An 18458-nucleotide genomic window follows, 5' to 3' on the forward strand; every position below is an offset into this window, starting at 1 on the left:
TGATGATACGTGCCCTAGCCTACCACGCGAAGGCCTGATGATACGTGCCCTAGCCTACCACGCGAAGGCCTGATGATACGTGCCCTAGCCTACCACGCGAAGGCCTGATGATACGTGCCCTAGCCTACCACGCGAAGGCCTGATGATACGTGCCCTAGCCTACCACGCGAAGGCCTGATGATACGTGCCCTAGCCTACCACGCGAAGGCCTGATGATACGTGCCCTAGCCTACCACGCGAAGGCCTGATGATACGTGCCCTAGCCTACCACGCGAAGGCCTGATGATACGTGCCCTAGCCTACCACGCAAAGGCCTGATGATACTTGCCCTAGCCTACCTGGAACTGGGCTGCCCTAGCCTACCTGGGCTGGAACCTGAATCTGCAGTGACGCCTCTAGCACTGCCACTCTCGGGCTGGAACCTGAATCTGCAGTGGCGCCTCTAGCACTGCCACTCGGGAGGCGCAGATGGAATGTTTACCTGGTTATACATAGTCATCGCCCTCCAAGGCTAGATGGTGTTTGTTGACGTAGACATTACTAGCACAGAAAAAAATAAGGCCTACATTTTGACCTCAACCAGAAGCAGTAAAGTAGCCTAAATGCGGTATTATAGTCAAACAGTAGGTTCTGTAACATTGGATTGTGTCCTCTTCCTCCTCCTCTTCCTCCTCCTCCTCTTCCTCCTCCCATGCTCTCCCCTCCTCTCCTCATAAAGTAGGTTCTGTAACATTGGATTGTGTCCTCTTCCTCCTCCTCCTCTTCCTCCTCCCATGCTCTCCCCTCCTCTCCTCATAAAGTAGGTTCTGTAACATTGGATTGTGTCCTCTTCCTCCTCCTCCTCTTCCTCCTCCCATGCTCTCCCCTCCTCTCCTCATAAAGTAGGTTCTGTAACATTGGATTGTGTCCTCTTCCTCCTCCTCCTCCTCTTCCTCCTCCCATGCTCTCCCCTCCTCTCCTCATAAAGTAGGTTCTGTAACATTGGATTGTGTCCTCTGTCCTCCTCCTCCTCTTCCTCCTCCTCTTCCTCCTCCCATGCTCTCCCCTCCTCTCCTCATAAAGTAGGTTCTGTAACATTGGATTGTGTCCTCTTCCTCCTCCTCCTCTTCCTCCTCCCATGCTCTCCCCTCCTCTCCTCATAAAGTAGGTTCTGTAACATTGGATTGTGTCCTCTTCCTCCTCCTCTTCCTCCTCCCATGCTCTCCCCTCCTCTCCTCATAAAGTAGGTTCTGTAACATTGGATTGTGTCCTCCTCCTCTTCCTCCTCTTCCTCCTCCTCCTCCCATGCTCTCCCCTCCTCTCCTCATAAAGTAGGTTCTGTAACATTGGATTGTGTCCTCTTCCTCCTCCTCTTCCTCCTCCCATGCTCTCCCCTCCTCTCCTCATAAAGTAGGTTCTGTAACATTGGATTGTGTCCTCTGTCCTCCTCCTCCTCCTCCTCCTCCTCCTCCTCCTCCTCCCATGCTCTCCTCTCCTCATAAAGTAGGTTCTGTAACATTGGATTGTGTCCTCCTCTTCCTCTTCCTCCTCCTCCTCCCATGCTCTCCCCTCCTCTCCTCATAAAGTAGGTTCTGTAACATTGGATTGTGTCCTCCTCCTCTTCCTCCTCTTCCTCCTCCTCCTCCCATGCTCTCCCCTCCTCTCCTCATAAAGTAGGTTCTGTAACATTGGATTGTGTCCTCTTCCTCCTCCTCCTCCCATGCTCTTCCGTGGACCCTTCGCTCCTCAGGTCCTGCCCCCCAGCCTTCTCTGAAGCGGTCCCTGTAGCAGCCTTCACACAACACACGTACACACACCTGGGCCTCTGGACGAGGATGACAATGGAAGAGATGAAGAATGAAGCGGAGATGACCTCGATGGTTTCCATGACACTCTACACTGTGATGTACCCCGTCTTCAACGAGGTAAAGACGCAGTGTTTCTTCAATGGGAGTGTGTGTGTGTGTGTGTGTGTCTCTGTTCTCTGTAAGGTTATACCCAGATACACTTTTCCCCAAAGTCCCTTGTTGTAGTATCACTGTGAGGACTTCTGGTACCCACAAGGATAGTAAAACCAAACCACACACACTCTTCTTCAATGGTGTTTGTGTGTGCCAGTGTACTATAGGGGGTTTCTGCTGCGTTCGCTAATGAGATGAACTTCCATGTATGTAGCTACTAGCTATGCAGTTTGAAGTGTTTTCATGTTGTGCTAATTAGTATAGCTCTGTGTTTCCTTGTTTGTGAGATGTGTGTGTATGCTATGTTAATGAGAAGATGTCTGTTAGAAGGGTTTTGATGCATTGATAATGTGTTTACAGTTGGAGAGAGTGAACCTGTCGGCAGCACAGACCCTGAGGGCTGCATTTATAAAGGTAAGGACCCATACACCAAATCACTCTTCATGGGAAAGGACAGCGTTTATAAAGGTAGGGAGGTGGAGGGACAGGACAGCATTTATAAAGGTAAGGACCCATACACCAAATCACTCTTCATGGGAAAGGACAGCGTTTATAAAGGTAGGGAGGTGGAGGGACAGGGACAGCATTTATAAAGGTAGGGACCCATACACCAAATCACTCTTCACGGGAAAGGACAGTGTTTATAAAGGTAGGGAGGTGGAGGGACAGGGACAGGACAGCATTTATAAAGGTAGGGAGGTGGAGGGACAGGGACAGGACAGCATTTATAAAGGTAGTGAGGTGGAGGGACAGGACAGCATTTATAAAGGTAGGGAGGTGGAGGGACAGGGACAGCATTTATAAAGGTAAGGACCCATACACCAAATCACTCTTCACGGGAAAGGACAGCGTTTATAAAGGTAGGGAGGTGGAGGGACAGGGACAGGACAGCATTTATAAAGGTAGGGAGGTGGAGGGACAGGAACAGGACAGCATTTATAAAGGTAGTGAGGTGGAGGGACAGGGACAGCATTTATAAAGGTAGGGAGGTGGAGCGACAGGGACAGCATTTATAAAGGTAGGGAGGTGGAGGGACAGGGACAGGACAGCATTTATAAAGGTAGGGAGGTGGAGGGACAGGGACAGGACAGCATTTATAAAGGCAAGGACCCATACACCAAATCACTCTTCATGGGAAAGGACAGCGTTTATAAAGGTAGGGAGGTGGAGGGACAGGGACAGCATTTATAAAGGTAGGGAGGTGGAGGGACAGGACAGCATTTATAAAGGTAGTGAGGTGGAGGGACAGGGACAGCATTTATAAAGGTAGGGAGGTGGAGCGACAGGGACAGCATTTATAAAGGTAGGGAGGTGGAGGGACAGGGACAGGACAGCATTTATAAAGGTAGGGAGGTGGAGGGACAGGGACAGGACAGCATTTATAAAGGCAGGTGGAGGACCCATTTATAAAGGTAGGGAGGTGGAGGGACAGGGACAAATCACTCTTCATGGGAAAGGACAGCGTTTATAAAGGTAGGGAGGTGGAGGGACAGGGACAGCATTTATAAAGGTAGGGAGGTGGAGGGACAGGGACAGGACCCATACACCAAATCACTCTTCAGGAAAGGACAGTGTTTATAAAGGTAGGGAGGTGGAGGGACAGGGGGACAGCATTTATAAAGGTAGGGAGGTGGAGGGACAGGGACAGCATTTATAAAGGTAGGGAGGTGGAGGGACAGGGACAGGACAGCATTTATAAAGGTAGGGAGGTGGAGGGACAGGGACAGCATTTATAAAGGTAGGGAGATGGAGGGACAGGGACAGGACAGCATTTATAAAGGTAGGGAGGTGGAGGGACAGGGACAGCATTTATAAAGGTAGGGAGGTGGAGGGACAGGGACAGCATTTATAAAGGTAGGGAGGTGGAGGGACAGGGACAGGACAGCATTTATAAAGGTAGGGAGGTGGAGGGACAGGGACAGGACAGCATTTATAAAGGTAGGGAGGAGGAGGAGGGACAGGGACAGCATTTATAAAGGTAGGGAGGTGGAGGGACAGGGACAGCATTTATAAAGGTAGGGAGGTGGAGGGACAGGGACAGCATTTATAAAGGTAGGGAGGTGGAGGGACAGGGACAGCATTTATAAAGGTAGGGAGGTGGAGGGACAGGACAGCATTTATAAAGGTAGGGAGGTGGAGGGACAGGGACAGGACAGCATTTATAAAGGTAGGGAGGTGGAGGGACAGGGACAGCATTTATAAAGGTAGGGAGGTGGAGGGACAGGGACAGCATTTATAAAGGTAGGGAGGTGGAGGGACAGGGACAGCATTTATAAAGGTAAGGAGATGGAGGGACAGGACAGCATTTATAAAGGTAAGGACCCTTACACCAAATCACTCTTCATGGGAAAGGACAGGAGTTTATGAGAAACAGAATAGTCCTGAGGGGTATTTTAGGAAGCAGGATGAGATGTTTCTACAACTTGATTGGAGTCCATCTGTGCTAAATTCAACCGATTGGACATGATGTGGAAAGGCACATAACTGTCTATATAAGGTTCCACAGTTGATAGTGCATGTCAGAGCAAAAACCAAGCCATGAGTTCGAAGGAATTGTCCGTAGAGACAGGATTGTGTCGAGGCACAGATCTGGGGAAGGGAACCAAAACATGTCTGCAGCATTGAAGGTCTCCAAGAACACAGTGGCCTCCATTATTCTTAAATGGAAGAAGTTTGGAACCACCAAGACTCTTCCTATAGCTGGCTGCCCAGCCAAACTGAGCAATCGCTGGAGAAGGACCTTGGTCAGGGAGGTGACCAAGAACCCGATGGTCACTCTGACAGAGCTCCAGAGTTCCTCTGTGGAGATGGGAGAACCTTCCAGAAGGACAACCATCTCTGCAGCACTCAACCAATCAGGCCTTTATGGTCGAGTGCCCAGACGGAAGCCACTACTCAGTAAAAGGCACATGGCAGCCCACTTGGAGTTTGCCAAAAGGCACCTAAAGACTCTCAGACCATGAGAAACAAGATTTTCTGGTCTGATGAAACCAAGATTTTACTCTTTGGCCTGAATGCCAAGCGTCACATCTGGAGGAAACCTGGCACCATCCCTAGAGTGAAGCATGGTGGTGGCAGCATCATGCTATGGGTATGTTTTTCAGAGGCAGGGACTGGGAGACTAGTCACGATCAAGGGAAAGGTGAACATAGCAAAGTACAGAGAGATCCTTAAAGAAAACCTGCTCCAGAGCTCTCAGGACCTCAGACTGGGGTGAAGGTTCACCTGCCAAAGGGACAATGACCCTAAGCACACAGCCAAGACAACGCAGGAGTCGCTTTGGGACATTTTCTCTGAATTGAGTCCTTGAGTGGCCCAGCCAGAGCCCGGACTTGAACCCGATTGAACATCTCTGGAGAGACCTGAAAATAGCTGTGCAGCAACGCTCCCCATCCAACCTGACAGAGCTTGAGTAGAATTGGAGAAACTCCCCAAATGCAGGTGTGCCAAGCTTGTAGCATCATACCCAATAATACTCAAGGCTGTAATCGCTGCCAAAGGTGCTTCAACAATGTACTGAGTAATGGCTGTAACCTACCAACATGTGGAAAAGGTTAAGGGGTCTGAATACTTTCCGAAGGCACTGTAAACAGTACCAGTCTGGACACAGCTACTTATTGAAGGGTTTTTATTTATTTTTACTATTTTCTTCTTTGTAGAAAAGTAGTGAAGACATCAAAACTATGAAATAACACATATGGAATCATGTAGTAACCAAAACAAAGTGTTAAACAAATCAAAATATATTTGAGATTCTTCAAATAGCCACCCTTTGTCTTGATGACAGCTTTGCACACTCTTGACATTCTCTCAACCAGCTTCACCTGGAATGCTTTTCCAACAGTCTTGAAGGAGTTCACACATATGTTGAGCACTTGTTGGCTGCTTTTCCTTCACTCTGTGGTCCAACTCATCCCAAACCATCTCAATTGGTTTGAGGTCAGGTGATTGTAGAGGCCAGGTCATCTGATGCAGCACTCCATCACTCTCCTTCTTGGTCAAATAGCCCTTACACAGCCTGGAGGTGTGTTTTGGGTCATTGTCCTGCTGAAAAACAAATGATGTCCCACTAAGTGCAAACCAGATGGGATGGCATGCTGGTTAAGTGTGCCTTGTGTTCTAAGTAAATCGCTGACAGTGTCACCAGCAAAGCACCCCCAGACCATCACACCTCCTCCTCCATGCTTTACGTTGGGAACCACACATGCAGAGATCATCCGTTCACCTACTCTGCAGCTCACAGAGACACGGTGGTTGGAACCAAAAATCTCACATTTGGACTCATCAGACCAAAGGACAGATTTCCACTGGTCTAATGTCAATTGCTCGTGTTTCTTGGCCCAAGCAAGTCTCTTCTTCTTATTGGTGTCCTTCAGTATTGGTTTCTTTGCAGAAATTCAACCATGAAGATCTGATTCACACAGTCTCCTCTGAACAGTTGATGTTGAGATGTGTCTGTTACTTCAACTGTTACTTGAAGCATTTATTTGGGCTGCAATTTCTGAGGTGCAGTTAACTGTTGGTTTCTGAGCCAGGTAACTCTAATGAACGTGTCTTCTGCACCAGAGGTAACTCTGGGTCTTCCTTTCCTGTGGCGGTCCTCATGAGATCCAGGTAACTCTAATGAACTGATCCTCTGCAATAGAGGTAACTCTGGGTCTTCCTTTCCTGTGGCGGTCCTCATGAGATCCAGTTAACTCTAATGAATGTGTCTTCTGCACCAGAGGTAACTCTGGGTCTTCCTTTCCTGTGGCGGTCCTCATGAGATCCAGTTAACTCTAATGAATGTGTCTTCTGCACCAGAGGTAACTCTGGGTCTTCCTTTCCTGTGGCGGTCCTCATGAGATCCAGTTAACTCTAATGAATGTATCCTCTGCAGCAGAGGTAACTCTGGGTCTTCCATTCCTGTGGCGGTCCTCAGTTTCATCGTAGCGCTTGATGGTTTTTGCGACTGCATTTGAAGAAACTTTCAAAGTTCTTGAAATTTTCCGTATTGACTGAACTTCATGTCTTAAAGTAATGATGGACTGTCATTTCTCTTTGCTTATTTGAGCTGTTTTTGCCAAAATATGGACTTAGCCCTATTTGGTAAAAGACCATCTTCCACCCCCACTACCTTGTCACAACACAACTGATTGGCTCAAACGCATTAAGAAGGAAAGAAATTCCACAAATGAACTTTTTAACAAGGTACACCTGCTAATTGAAATTCATTCCAGGTGACTACCTCATGAAGCTGGTTGAGAGAATGCCAAGAGTGTGCAAAGCTGTCAAGGCAAAGGGTGGCTACTGTGTAGAATCTCAAATACAACACTTTTTTGGGGGGTTACTACATGATTCCCTATGTGTTATTAGATAGTTTTGATGTCTTCACTACTATTCTACAATGTGAAAGACAAAGATAAACCTTTGAATGAGTAGGTGTGTCCAAACGTTTGACTGGTACTGTAAATATACTTTTTGGGAGATGGTAAACGTTTTCAGTGTAAACTTAAACAACTAAAGTTTAAACGACTGAAACCAGACATAAAGTATGTAGAAAAGATAATGGGAGCAATCATGTATGTATTATTATGAATTGATTATAATAATTTACTATCGCCAAAATAACTAGACGAGATGAATCTAAAACCCCCAGAATGTCATGACCTCCATTGACTTTTGTTTATTTTTCATTCACTCAGCCCCATTTGCAAAATGGGTATAATTGCAGGAAATGAGCTCCCCATGACAATGCATTGTCATAGACCAGTGATGGGTTACTGTGATGGGGGCCACACAAAAAAAAACTGACCTTTATCATGGGGGGGTCGCTGTGGCTCGTGGGTCTGCATAGCCACATCCATTTTGCCTTGGGGTGTAGAGAAAATGTTAGTTTTTAAACTAAGATCGCTGCAATTCTATCCATTTTGCCATGGGGTGTAGAGAAAATGTTAGTTTTTAAACTAAGATTGCTGCAATTCTATACATTTTGCAATGGGGTGTAGAGAAAATTTTAGTTTTTAAACTAAGATTGCTGCAATTCTATACATTTTGCCATGGGGTGGAAAGAAACAGCAATTATACAGCACATTTCATGCAATTCTACACTTTACCACCAGGTGGAGGCAAATGCTTGCAGTTTTTAGCATGATAACTGATGATCATTGGGCCCCACCCTGGTTGGTAATTGGACATTGCTTACTACAAGTTTAGATAGCTGGTCGCTAGACTAAAATACCCATCTATAACAATGTAGCTGACATGGGCTAATTGAGTGTCTGCTGATGCACAACCAAATGTTGAAAATGCACCTTGTGATTTTCTATTAGTCCAACTCTCAACAGTAAATTTATGTTAAATTATTATGAATAATAATTGATCTGCAGGCCACCAGCTGACGATCCTTGAGAGCCTTGTGATGTGTACTCTGTGGTTGATTAGCAGAGCCTGGTGATGTGTACTCTGTGGTTGATTAGCAGAGCCTGGTGATGTGTACTCTGTGGTTGATTACCAGAGCCTGGTGATGTGTACTCTGTGGTTGATTAGCAGAGCCTGGTGATGTGTACTCTGTGGTTGATTACCAGAGCCTGGTGATGTGTACTCTGTGGTTGATTAGCAGAGCCTGGTGATGTGTACTCTGGTTGATTACCAGAGCCTGGTGATGTGTACTCTGTGGTTGATTAGCAGAGCCTTGTGATGTGTACTCTGTGGTTGATTACCAGAGCCTGGTGATGTGTACTCTGTGGTTGATTAGCAGAGCCTGATGCTGTGTACTCTGTGGTTGTCAGGCTGAGAAGGAGAACCCAGGGCTGACCCAGGACATCATCATGAAGATCCTGGAGAAGAAAAACGTGGAGGTCAACTTCATCGAGTCACTACTACGCATGGCTGCAGGCGATGTGGAAGGTCTCTCTCTCTTTCTGCATTTGTCTCTGTCCTCTTGTGTGTCTGTCTGTTCTGCAGTGACTAACCTCATCCAAGAAGACGTTAGGCATTATGCCTCTGTGTACAGTACTGTCTGTCTCCTCATGGTGGCACTGTTTCTCCACAAATTTAACAGCCTCTCCTCCTGTGAGACATTTCCTCCCACCAGGATAGAATTTCCTCTCCTGCATGGCCTGATTGATGGTAGTAATGAATTCTTGTGCACAGCTTGAAAAGCTCAGCTATAGTCACACACACACACACACACACACACACACACACACACACACACACACACACACACACACACACACACACACACACACACACACAGTGATGAGAGCGCCCTCGCTCCTGTTTTGAATACTAAATATACAGCGCCTTCAGAAAGTATTCGCACCCCTTGACTTATTCCATATTTTGTTGTTTCAGCCTGAATTCAAAATGGATTAAATGTCTTTTTTTTCTCACCCAGTTACACACAATATCCCACAATGACAAATGGAAAACATATTTTAGCATATTCATTTCAAATTTATTACAGCCATATCTAATTTACATAAGTATTCACACCCCCGAATCAATACATGTTAGAATCACCTTCGGCAGCCATTATAGCTGTGAGGGTTTCTGGGTAAGTCTGTGAGGGTTTCTGGGTAAGTCTGTGAGGGTTTCTGGGTAAGTCTGTAAGAGCTGTGAGGGTTTCTGGGTAAGTCTGTAAGAGCTGTGAGGGTTTCTGGGTTAAGTCTGTAAGAGCTGTGAGGGTTTCTGGGTTACGTCTGTAAGAGCTGTGAGGGTTTCTGGGTTAAGTCTAAGAGCTGTGAGGGTTTCTGGGTAAGTCTGTAAGAGCTGTGAGGGTTTCTGGGTAAGTCTGTAAGAGCTGTGAGGGTTTCTGGGTAAGTCTGTAAGAGCTGTGAGGGTTTCTGGGTTAAGTCTGTAAGAGCTGTGAGGGTTTCTGGGTTAAGTCTGTAAGAGCTGTGAGGGTTTCTGGGTTAAGTCTGTAAGAGCTGTGAGGGTTTCTGGGTTAAGTCTGTAAGAGCTGTGAGGGTTTCTGGGTTAAGTCTGTAAGAGCTGTGAGGGTTTCTGGGTAAGTCTGTAAGAGCTGTGAGGGTTTCTGGGTTAAGTCTGTAAGAGCTGTGAGGGTTTCTGGGTAAGTCTGTAAGAGCTGTGAGGATTTCTGTGTAAGTCTGTAAGAGCTTTCCACACCTGGATATTTCTTTTAAAATGTTTCTAGCTCTGTGAAGTTGATCATTGCTGGACAGTCTTGCCATAGATTTTCAAGTAGATTTAAGTCAAAACTGTAACTAGGCCACTTCGGGAACATTCAAGGTCGTCATGGTAACTCTAGTGTATATTTGGCCTTGTGTTTTAGGTTATTGTCTTGCTGAAAGGTGAATTTGTCTTCCAGTGTCTGTTGCAAAGCAGACTAAACTAGGTTTTCCTCTAGGATTTTTGCCAGTACTTGGCTCTATTCCATTATTTTTATCCTAAAAAACACCCTAGTCCTTGCCGATAACAATCATACCCATAACATGATGATGCCACCACCATGTTTGGAAATATGAGGCGGGGTGCTCAGTGATGTGTTGGATTTGCCACAAACACGTTGTTTTCAGGGCAGTTTTACGTAGTGCGTTATTGCGAACAGGAATATTTTTATTCTGTACATGCTTCCCTATTTTTCAATTAGGTTAGTATTGTGGAGTAACTACAATGTTCTTTATCCATCCTCAGTTTTCTCCGATCACAGCCATTAAACTCTGTAACTATTTTAAGGTCACCGTTGGCCACATGGTGAAATCCCTGAGCGGTTTCCTTCCTCTCCGGCAACTGAGTTAGGAAGTATGCCTGTATCTTTGTAGTGACTGGGTGTATTGATACACCATCCAAAGTGTAATTAATAACTTCACCATGCTCAAAGGGATATTATTATTATTATTTTTTAATTTGACCAATCTACCAATATGTGCCCTTCTTTGTGAGGCATTGGAAAACCTCCCTGGTCTTTGTGAGGCATTGGAAAACCTCCCTGGTCTTTGTGAGGCATTGGAAAACCTCCCTGGTCTTTGCGAGGCATTGGAAAACCTCCCTGGTCTTTGTGAGGCATTGGAAAACCTCCCTGGTCTTTGTGAGGCATTGGAAAACCTCCCTGGTCTTTGTGAGGCATTGGAAAACCTCCCTGGTCTTTGTGAGGCATTGGAAAACCTCCCTGGTCTTTGTGAGGCATTGGAAAACCTCCCTGGTCTTTGCGAGGCATTGGAAAACCTCCCTGGTCTTTGCGAGGCATTGGAAAACCTCCCTGGTCTTTGCGAGGCATTGGAAAACCTCCCTGGTCTTTGTGAGGCATTGGAAAACCTCCCTGGTCTTTGTGAGGCATTGGAAAACCTCCCTGGTCTTTGTGAGGCATTGGAAAACCTCCTGGTCTTTGCGAGGCATTGGAAAACCTCCCTGGTCTTTGCGAGGCATTGGAAAACCTCCCTGGTCCTTGCGAGGCATTGGAAAACCTCCCTGGTCTTTGTGGCATTGGAAAACCTCCCTGGTCTTTGCGAGGCATTGGAAAACCTCCCTGGTCTTTGCGAGGCATTGGAAAACCTCCCTGGTCTTTGCGAGGCATTGGAAAACCTCCCTGGTCTTTGCGAGGCATTGGAAAACCTCCCTGGTCTTTGCGAGGCATTGGAAAACCTCCCTGGTCTTTGCGAGGCATTGGAAAACCTCCCTGGTCTTTGCGAGGCATTGGAAAACCTCCCTGGTCTTTGCGAGGCATTGGAAAACCTCCCTGGTCTTTGCGAGGCATTGGAAAACCTCCCTGGTCTTTGCGAGGCATTGGAAAACCTCCCTGGTCTTTGCGAGGCATTGGAAAACCTCCCTGGTCTTTGTGGTTGAATCTTTTGTTTGACCTTACAATTATCTGTATGTGTGGATGTGTGGTACAGTATCAGTATGTGTGTATGTGTGGTACAGTATCTGTATGTGTGTATGTGTGGTACAGTATCTGTATGTGTGGATGTGTGGTACAGTATCTGTATGTGTGGATGTGTGGTACAGTATCAGTATGTGTGTATGTGTGGTACAGTATCTGTATGTGTGTATGTGTGGTACAGTATCTGTATGTGTGGATGTGTGGTACAGTATCTGTATGTGTGAGCTACAGAGATGAGGTACTGTGTGTATGTGTGGTACAGTATACCTACCACCTCTACACTCTAACCACTAGGCTACCTACCACCTCTACACTCTAACCACTAGGCTACCTACCACCTCTACACTCTAACCACTAGGCTACCTGCCTCCTCTACACTCTAACCACTAGGTTACCTGCCACCTCTACTCTCTAACCACTAGGTTACCTTCCTCCTCTACACTCTAACCACTAGGTTACCTGCCACCTCTACACTCTAGCCACTAGGCTACCTGCCACCTCTACACTCTAACCACTAGGCTAACTACCACCTCTACACTCTAACCACTAGGCTACCTGCCACCTCTACACTCTAACCACTAGGTTACCTGCCACCTCTACACTCTAGCCACTAGGCTACCTGCCACCTCTACACTCTAACCACTAGGTTACCTGCCACCTCTACACTCTAGCTACTAGGCTACCTGCCACCTCTACACTCTAACCACTAGGCTACCTGCCACCTCTACACTCTAACCACTAGGCTAACTACCACCTCTACACTCTAACCACTAGGCTACCTGCCACCTCTACACTCTAACCACTAGGTTACCTGCCACCTCTACACTCTAGCCACTAGGCTACCTGCCACCTCTACACTCTAACCACTAGGTTACCTGCCACCTCTACTCTCTAACCACTAGGTTACCTGCCACCTCTACTCTCTAACCACTAGGTTACCTTCCTCCTCTACACTCTAACCACTAGGCTACCTGCCTCCTCTACACTCTAACCACTAGGCTACCTGCCTCCTCTACACTCTAACCACTAGGTTACCTGCCACCTCTACACTCTAACCACTAGGTTACCTGCCATCTCTACACTCTAGCCACTAGGCTACCTGCCACCTCTACACTCTAACCACTAGGTTACCTGCCACCTCTACTCTCTAACCACTAGGCTACCTTCCTCCTCTACACTCTAACCACTAGGCTACCTGCCTCCTCTACACTCTAACCACTAGGCTACCTGCCACCTCTACACTCTAACCACTAGGTTAGCTGCCACCTCTACTCTCTAACCACTAGGTTACCTTCCTCCTCTACACTCTAACCACTAGGCTACCTGCCTCCTCTACACTCTAACCACTAGGCTACCTGCCTCCTCTACACTCTAATCACTAGGCTACCTGCCTCCTCTACACTCTAACCACTAGGCTACCTGCCTCCTCTACACTCTAATCACTAGGCTACCTGCCTCCTCTACACTCTAACCACTAGGCTACCTGCCTCCTCTACACTCTAACCACTAGGCTACCTGCCTCCTCTACACTCTAACCACTAGGCTACCTGCCTCCTCTACACTCTAACCACTAGGCTACCTGCCTCCTCTACACTCTAACCACTAGGCTACCTGCCACCTCTACACTCTAACCACTAGGCTACCTGCCACCTCTACACTCTAACCACTAGGTTACCTGCCTCCTCTACACTCTAACCACTAGGCTACCTGCCTCCTCTACACTCTAACCACTAGGCTACCTGCCTCCTCTACACTCTAGCCACTAGGCTACCTGCCACCTCTACACTCTAACCACTAGGCTACCTGCCACCTCTACACTCTAACCACTAGGTTACCTGCCTCCTCTACACTCTAACCACTAGGCTACCTGCCTCCTCTACACTCTAACCACTAGGCTACCTGCCTCCTCTACACTCTAACCACTAGGCTACCTGCCTCCTCTACACTCTAACCACTAGGCTACCTGCCTCCTCTACACTCTAACCACTAGGCTACCTGCCTCCTCTACACTCTAACCACTAGGCTACCTGCCACCTCTACACTCTAACCACTAGGTTACCTGCCACCTCTACACTCTAACCACTAGGTTACCTGCCACCTCTACACTCTAACCACTAGGCTACCTGCCTCCTCTACACTCTAACCACTAGGCTACCTGCCACCTCTACACTCTAACCACTAGGCTACCTGCCTCCTCTACACTCTAACCACTAGGCTACCTACCACCTCTACACTCTAACCACTAGGCTACCTACCACCTCTACACTCTAACCACTAGGCTACCTGCCTCCTCTACACTCTAACCACTAGGTTACCTGCCACCTCTACTCTCTAACCACTAGGTTACCTTCCTCCTCTACACTCTAACCACTAGGCTACCTGCCTCCTCTACACTCTAACCACTAGGCTACCTGCCTCCTCTACACTCTAACCACTAGGCTACCTGCCATCCCAAATGTGACATGTTTACTGCTGAACTTATTTAGGCTTTCCATAAAGGGTTTGAATACTTATTGACTCGACATTTCAGCTTTTCATTTTTAATTCATTTAAAAATAAAAATCAAAATCAAACATCCACTTTGACATTTTGGGGTATTGTGTGTAGGCCAGTGACACAACGCCTAGATTTAAGTCATTTTAAATGTAGTATGTAACAACAACAATGTGGAAAATGTCAAAGGGTTTGTACACTTTCTGAAGACACTACTTCCTGCTTTTAGCCAGGCTACACTACAGTGTTACCTCTCTAACTTTCCCCTCACAGTCACAGTACTTCCTGCTTTTAGCCAGGCTACACTACAGTGTTACCTCTCTAACTTTCCCCTCACAGTCACACTACTTCCTGCTTTTAGCCAGGCTACACTACAGTGTTACCTCTCTCTAACTTTCCCCTCACAGTCACAGTACTTCCTGCTTTTAGCCAGGCTACACTACAGTGTTACCTCTCTCTAACTTTCCCCTCACAGTCACAGTACTTCCTGCTTTTAGCCAGGCTACACTACAGTGTTACCTCTCTCTAACTTTCCCCTCAGTCACAGTACTTCCTGCTTTTAGCCAGGCTACACTACAGTGTTACCTCTCTAACTTTCCCCTCAGTCACACTACTTCCTGCTTTTAGCCAGGCTACACTACAGTGTTACCTCTCTAACTTTCCCCTCAGTCACACTACTTCCTGCTTTTAGCCAGGCTACACTACAGTGTTACCTCTCTAACTTTCCCCTCACAGTCACAGTACTTCCTGCTTTTAGCCAGGCTACACTACAGTGTTACCTCTCTCTAACTTTCCCCTCACAGTCACAGTACTTCCTGCTTTTAGCCAGGCTACACTACAGTGTTACCTCTCTAACTTTCCCCTCACAGTCACACTACTTCCTGCTTTTAGCCAGGCTACACTACAGTGTTACCTCTCTAACTTTCCCCTCACAGTCACACTACTTCCTGCTTTTAGCCAGGCTACACTACAGTGTTACCTCTCTCTAACTTTCCCCTCACAGTCACACTACTTCCTGCTTTTAGCCAGGCTACACTACAGTGTTACCTCTCTCTAACTTTCCCCTCACAGTCACACTACTTCCTGCTTTTAGCCAGGCTACACTACAGTGTTACCTCTCTAACTTTCCCCTCAGTCACACTACTTCCTGCTTTTAGCCAGGCTACACTACAGTGTTACCTCTCTAACTTTCCCCTCACAGTCACACTACTTCCTGCTTTTAGCCAGGCTACACTACAGTGTTACCTCTCTCTAACTTTCCCCTCAGTCACACTACTTCCTGCTTTTAGCCAGGCTACACTACAGTGTTACCTCTCTCTAACTTTCCCCTCAGTCACAGTACTTCCTGCTTTTAGCCAGGCTACACTACAGTGTTACCTCTCTCTAACTTTCCCCTCACAGTCACAGTACTTCCTGCTTTTAGCCAGGCTACACTACAGTGTTACCTCTCTCTAACTTTCCCCTCACAGTCACAGTACTTCCTGCTTTTAGCCAGGCTACACTACAGTGTTACCTCTCTCTAACTTTCCCCTCACAGTCACAGTACTTCCTGCTTTTAGCCAGGCTACACTACAGTGTTACCTCTCTCTAACTTTCCCCTCAGTCACACTACTTCCTGCTTTTAGCCAGGCTCCACTACAGTGTTACCTCTCTAACTTTCCCCTCAGTCACAGTACTTCCTGCTTTTAGCCAGGCTACATTACAGTGTTACCTCTCTAACTTTCCCCTCACAGTCACACTACTTCCTACTTTTAGCCAGGCTCCACTACAGTGTTACCTCTCTCTAACTTTCCCCTCAGTCACAGTACTTCCTACTTTTAGCCAGGCTCCACTACAGTGTTACCTCTCTCTAACTTTCCCCTCACAGTCACACTACTTCCTACTTTTAGCCAGTCTACACTACAGTGTTACCTCTCTAACTTTCCCCTCACAGTCACAGTACTTCCTGCTTTTAGCCAGGCTACACTACAGTGTTACCTCTCTAACTTTCCCCTCACAGTCACAGTACTCTACACACACACACACACACACACACGCACACGCACAGTCACAGTACTCTGCTCTCACACACACACAGTCACAGCACTCTGCTCACACACACAGACGGCTCTCTGAGTGGGGCTGTTCTGTTAGTGCCTCTGGAATGCTCTCTCTACAATCCACCACCACCTTGTTGACCTGTCTCCATGGTGACTCAGGCTGTCTTCGTTCGTGTGTGTGTGTGTGTGTGTGTGTAGAGTTCATGATTGACAGGCCTGAGCAGGAGTTCCAGGACTTGAATGACAAGGCCCGGGCACTCAAACACATCCTCAGCAAGATCCCGGATGAAATCAACGACAGAGTACGCTTCTTACAGACCATCAAGTCAGTACACATACGACCTCGGAGACCTCCCAGTACATCGTCTGTGACGTCATTCACACTTCTCAAGCACACATTCTCTTGTTTCCATTTACAGTACCAGTCAAAAGTTTGGACACACATACTCATTCAAGGGTTTTTATTTATTTATTTTTGACTATTTTCTACATTGTAGAATAATAGTGAAGACGTCAAAACTATGAAATAACACAACGTGTTTATATTTTTTAGATTCTTCATAGTAGCCACCCTTTGCCTTGATGACAGCTTTGCTCCACACTTGGCATTCGCTCAACCAGATTTGTATTTTACCTTCATTTAAGCAAGTCAGTTAAGAACAAATTCTTATTTACAATGACGGCCTAGGAACAGTTGGTTAACTGCCTTGTTCAGGGGCAGAATGACCTATTTTTACCTTGTCAGCTCAGGGGATTCCATCTAGCAACCTTTCGGTTACTGGCCCAATGCTCTAACCACTAGGCTACCTACCACCTCTACACTCTAACCACTAGGCTTCCTACCACCTCTACACTCTAACCACTAGGCTACCTGCCTCCTCTACACCCTAACCACGAGGCTAACTGCCTCCTCTACACTCTAACCACTAGGCTAACTGCCTCCTCTACACTCTAACCACTAGGCTACCTGCCTCCTCTACACTCTAACCACTAGGCTACCTGCCTCCTCTACACTCTAACCACTAGGCTACCTGCCTCCTCTACACTCTAACCACTAGGCTACCTGCCTCCTCTACACTCTAACCACTAGGTTACCTGCCTCCTCTACACTCTAACCACTAGGCTACCTGCCTCCTCTACACTCTAACCACTAGGTTACCTGCCTCCTCTACACTCTAACCACTAGGCTACCTGCCTCCTCTACACTCTAACCACTAGGCTACCTGCCACCTCTACACTCTAACCACTAGGCTACCTGCCACCTCTACACTCTAACCACTAGGTTACCTGCCTCCTCTACACTCTAACCACTAGGCTACCTGCCTCCTCTACACTCTAACCACTAGGTTACCTGCCTCCTCTACACTCTAACCACTAGGCTACCTGCCACCTCTACACTCTAACCACTAGGCTACCTGCCTCCTCTACACTCTAACCACTAGGCTACCTGCCACCTCTACACTCTAACCACTAGGCTACCTGCCACCTCTACACTCTAACCACTAGGTTACCTGCCACCTCTACACTCTAACCACTAGGCTACCTGCCACCTCTACACTCTAACCACTAGGCTACCTGCCTCCTCTACACTCTAACCACTAGGCTACCTGCCTCCTCTACACTCTAACCACTAGGCTACCTGCCTCCTCTACACTCTAACCACTAGGCTACCTGCCTCCTCTACACTCTAACCACTAGGCTACCTGCCTCCTCTACACTCTAACCACTAGGTTACCTGCCACCTCTACACTCTAACCACTAGGCTACCTGCCTCCTCTACACTCTAACCACTAGGCTACCTGCCTCCTCTACACTCTAACCACTAGGTTACCTGCCACCTCTACACTCTAACCACTAGGCTACCTGCCACCTCTACACTCTAACCACTAGGTTACCTGCCACCTCTACACTCTAACCACTAGGCTACCTGCCACCTCTACACTCTAACCACTAGGTTACCTACCACCCCAACTTCATGAGGTAGTCACCTGAAATGCATTGTAATTAACAGGTTAATTTTTTGAACTTTGAACGGTTCTTCAAGTGCAGTTGCAAAAACCATCAGGCGCTATGATGAAACTGTCTCTCATGAGGACCACCACAGGACAGGAAGACCCAGAGTTAACTGTCTCTCATGAGGACCACCACAGGACAGGAAGA

At 47.2% G+C, this 18458-nt stretch overlaps 2 protein-coding genes and 1 long non-coding RNA gene across 73 annotated transcripts in view; 1 reads left to right on the plus strand and 2 right to left on the minus strand.

The window, feature by feature from the left end:
• The window catches only part of LOC127933106 (programmed cell death protein 10-like), a 37855-nt gene that overhangs the window by 12200 nt on the left and 7197 nt on the right, over positions 1-18458 (plus strand). The window contains exons 2-5 of the mRNA XM_052529763.1: positions 1730-1904; positions 2301-2354; positions 8711-8828; positions 16497-16623. Of these exons, the coding sequence (XP_052385723.1) occupies positions 1730-1904; positions 2301-2354; positions 8711-8828; positions 16497-16623 (474 nt within the window). The remainder of the gene's footprint in view (positions 1-1729; positions 1905-2300; positions 2355-8710; positions 8829-16496; positions 16624-18458) is intronic.
• On the minus strand, positions 10682-14431 carry LOC127933029 (skin secretory protein xP2-like). 22 transcript variants are annotated; one of them, XM_052529271.1, is made up of 3 exons: positions 13986-14338; positions 11321-12129; positions 10682-11261 (listed from the first exon to the last, which is right to left on the minus strand). In XM_052529271.1, the coding sequence occupies exons 2-3, from the start codon at positions 11698-11700 to the stop codon at positions 10682-10684; spliced, it is 960 nt and encodes a 319-aa protein (XP_052385231.1). In that variant the 5' UTR covers positions 11701-12129; positions 13986-14338. The 22 variants fall into 22 exon arrangements, 1 of the variants encoding a protein (XP_052385231.1); XR_008147408.1 differs by having other exon boundaries at positions 10994-11111; positions 11202-11261; positions 11589-14345; XR_008147401.1 differs by having other exon boundaries at positions 10994-11111; positions 11232-11261; positions 11559-14344.
• LOC127933107 (uncharacterized) lies at positions 14453-16485 on the minus strand. 50 transcript variants are annotated; one of them, XR_008060554.1, is made up of 5 exons: positions 16171-16485; positions 15971-16038; positions 15637-15908; positions 15173-15504; positions 14517-15108 (listed from the first exon to the last, which is right to left on the minus strand). It is a non-coding gene; the product is annotated as an uncharacterized LOC127933107 (long non-coding RNA). The 50 variants fall into 50 exon arrangements; XR_008060678.1 differs by lacking the exon at positions 16171-16485 and having other exon boundaries at positions 14453-14576; positions 14711-15108; positions 15637-16085; XR_008060488.1 differs by lacking the exon at positions 16171-16485 and having other exon boundaries at positions 14453-14576; positions 14643-15108; positions 15637-16085.

This window comes from Oncorhynchus keta, chromosome 1 (assembly GCF_023373465.1).
Source record: "Oncorhynchus keta strain PuntledgeMale-10-30-2019 chromosome 1, Oket_V2, whole genome shotgun sequence".
Classification (NCBI taxonomy): Eukaryota; Metazoa; Chordata; class Actinopteri; order Salmoniformes; family Salmonidae; genus Oncorhynchus; species Oncorhynchus keta.

Bases quoted from the DNA above. Each gene is read 5' to 3' on its own strand.
- LOC127933029 (XM_052529271.1), bottom strand. From the start codon at position 11,700: ATGCCTCGCAAAGACCAGGGAGGTTTTCCAATGCCTCGCAAAGACCAG. The intron at 11,262-11,320 runs GTTTTCCAATGC...AAAGACCAGGAG, and splicing joins GCCTCGCAAGGACCAGGGAG to GTTTTCCAATGCCTCACAAA.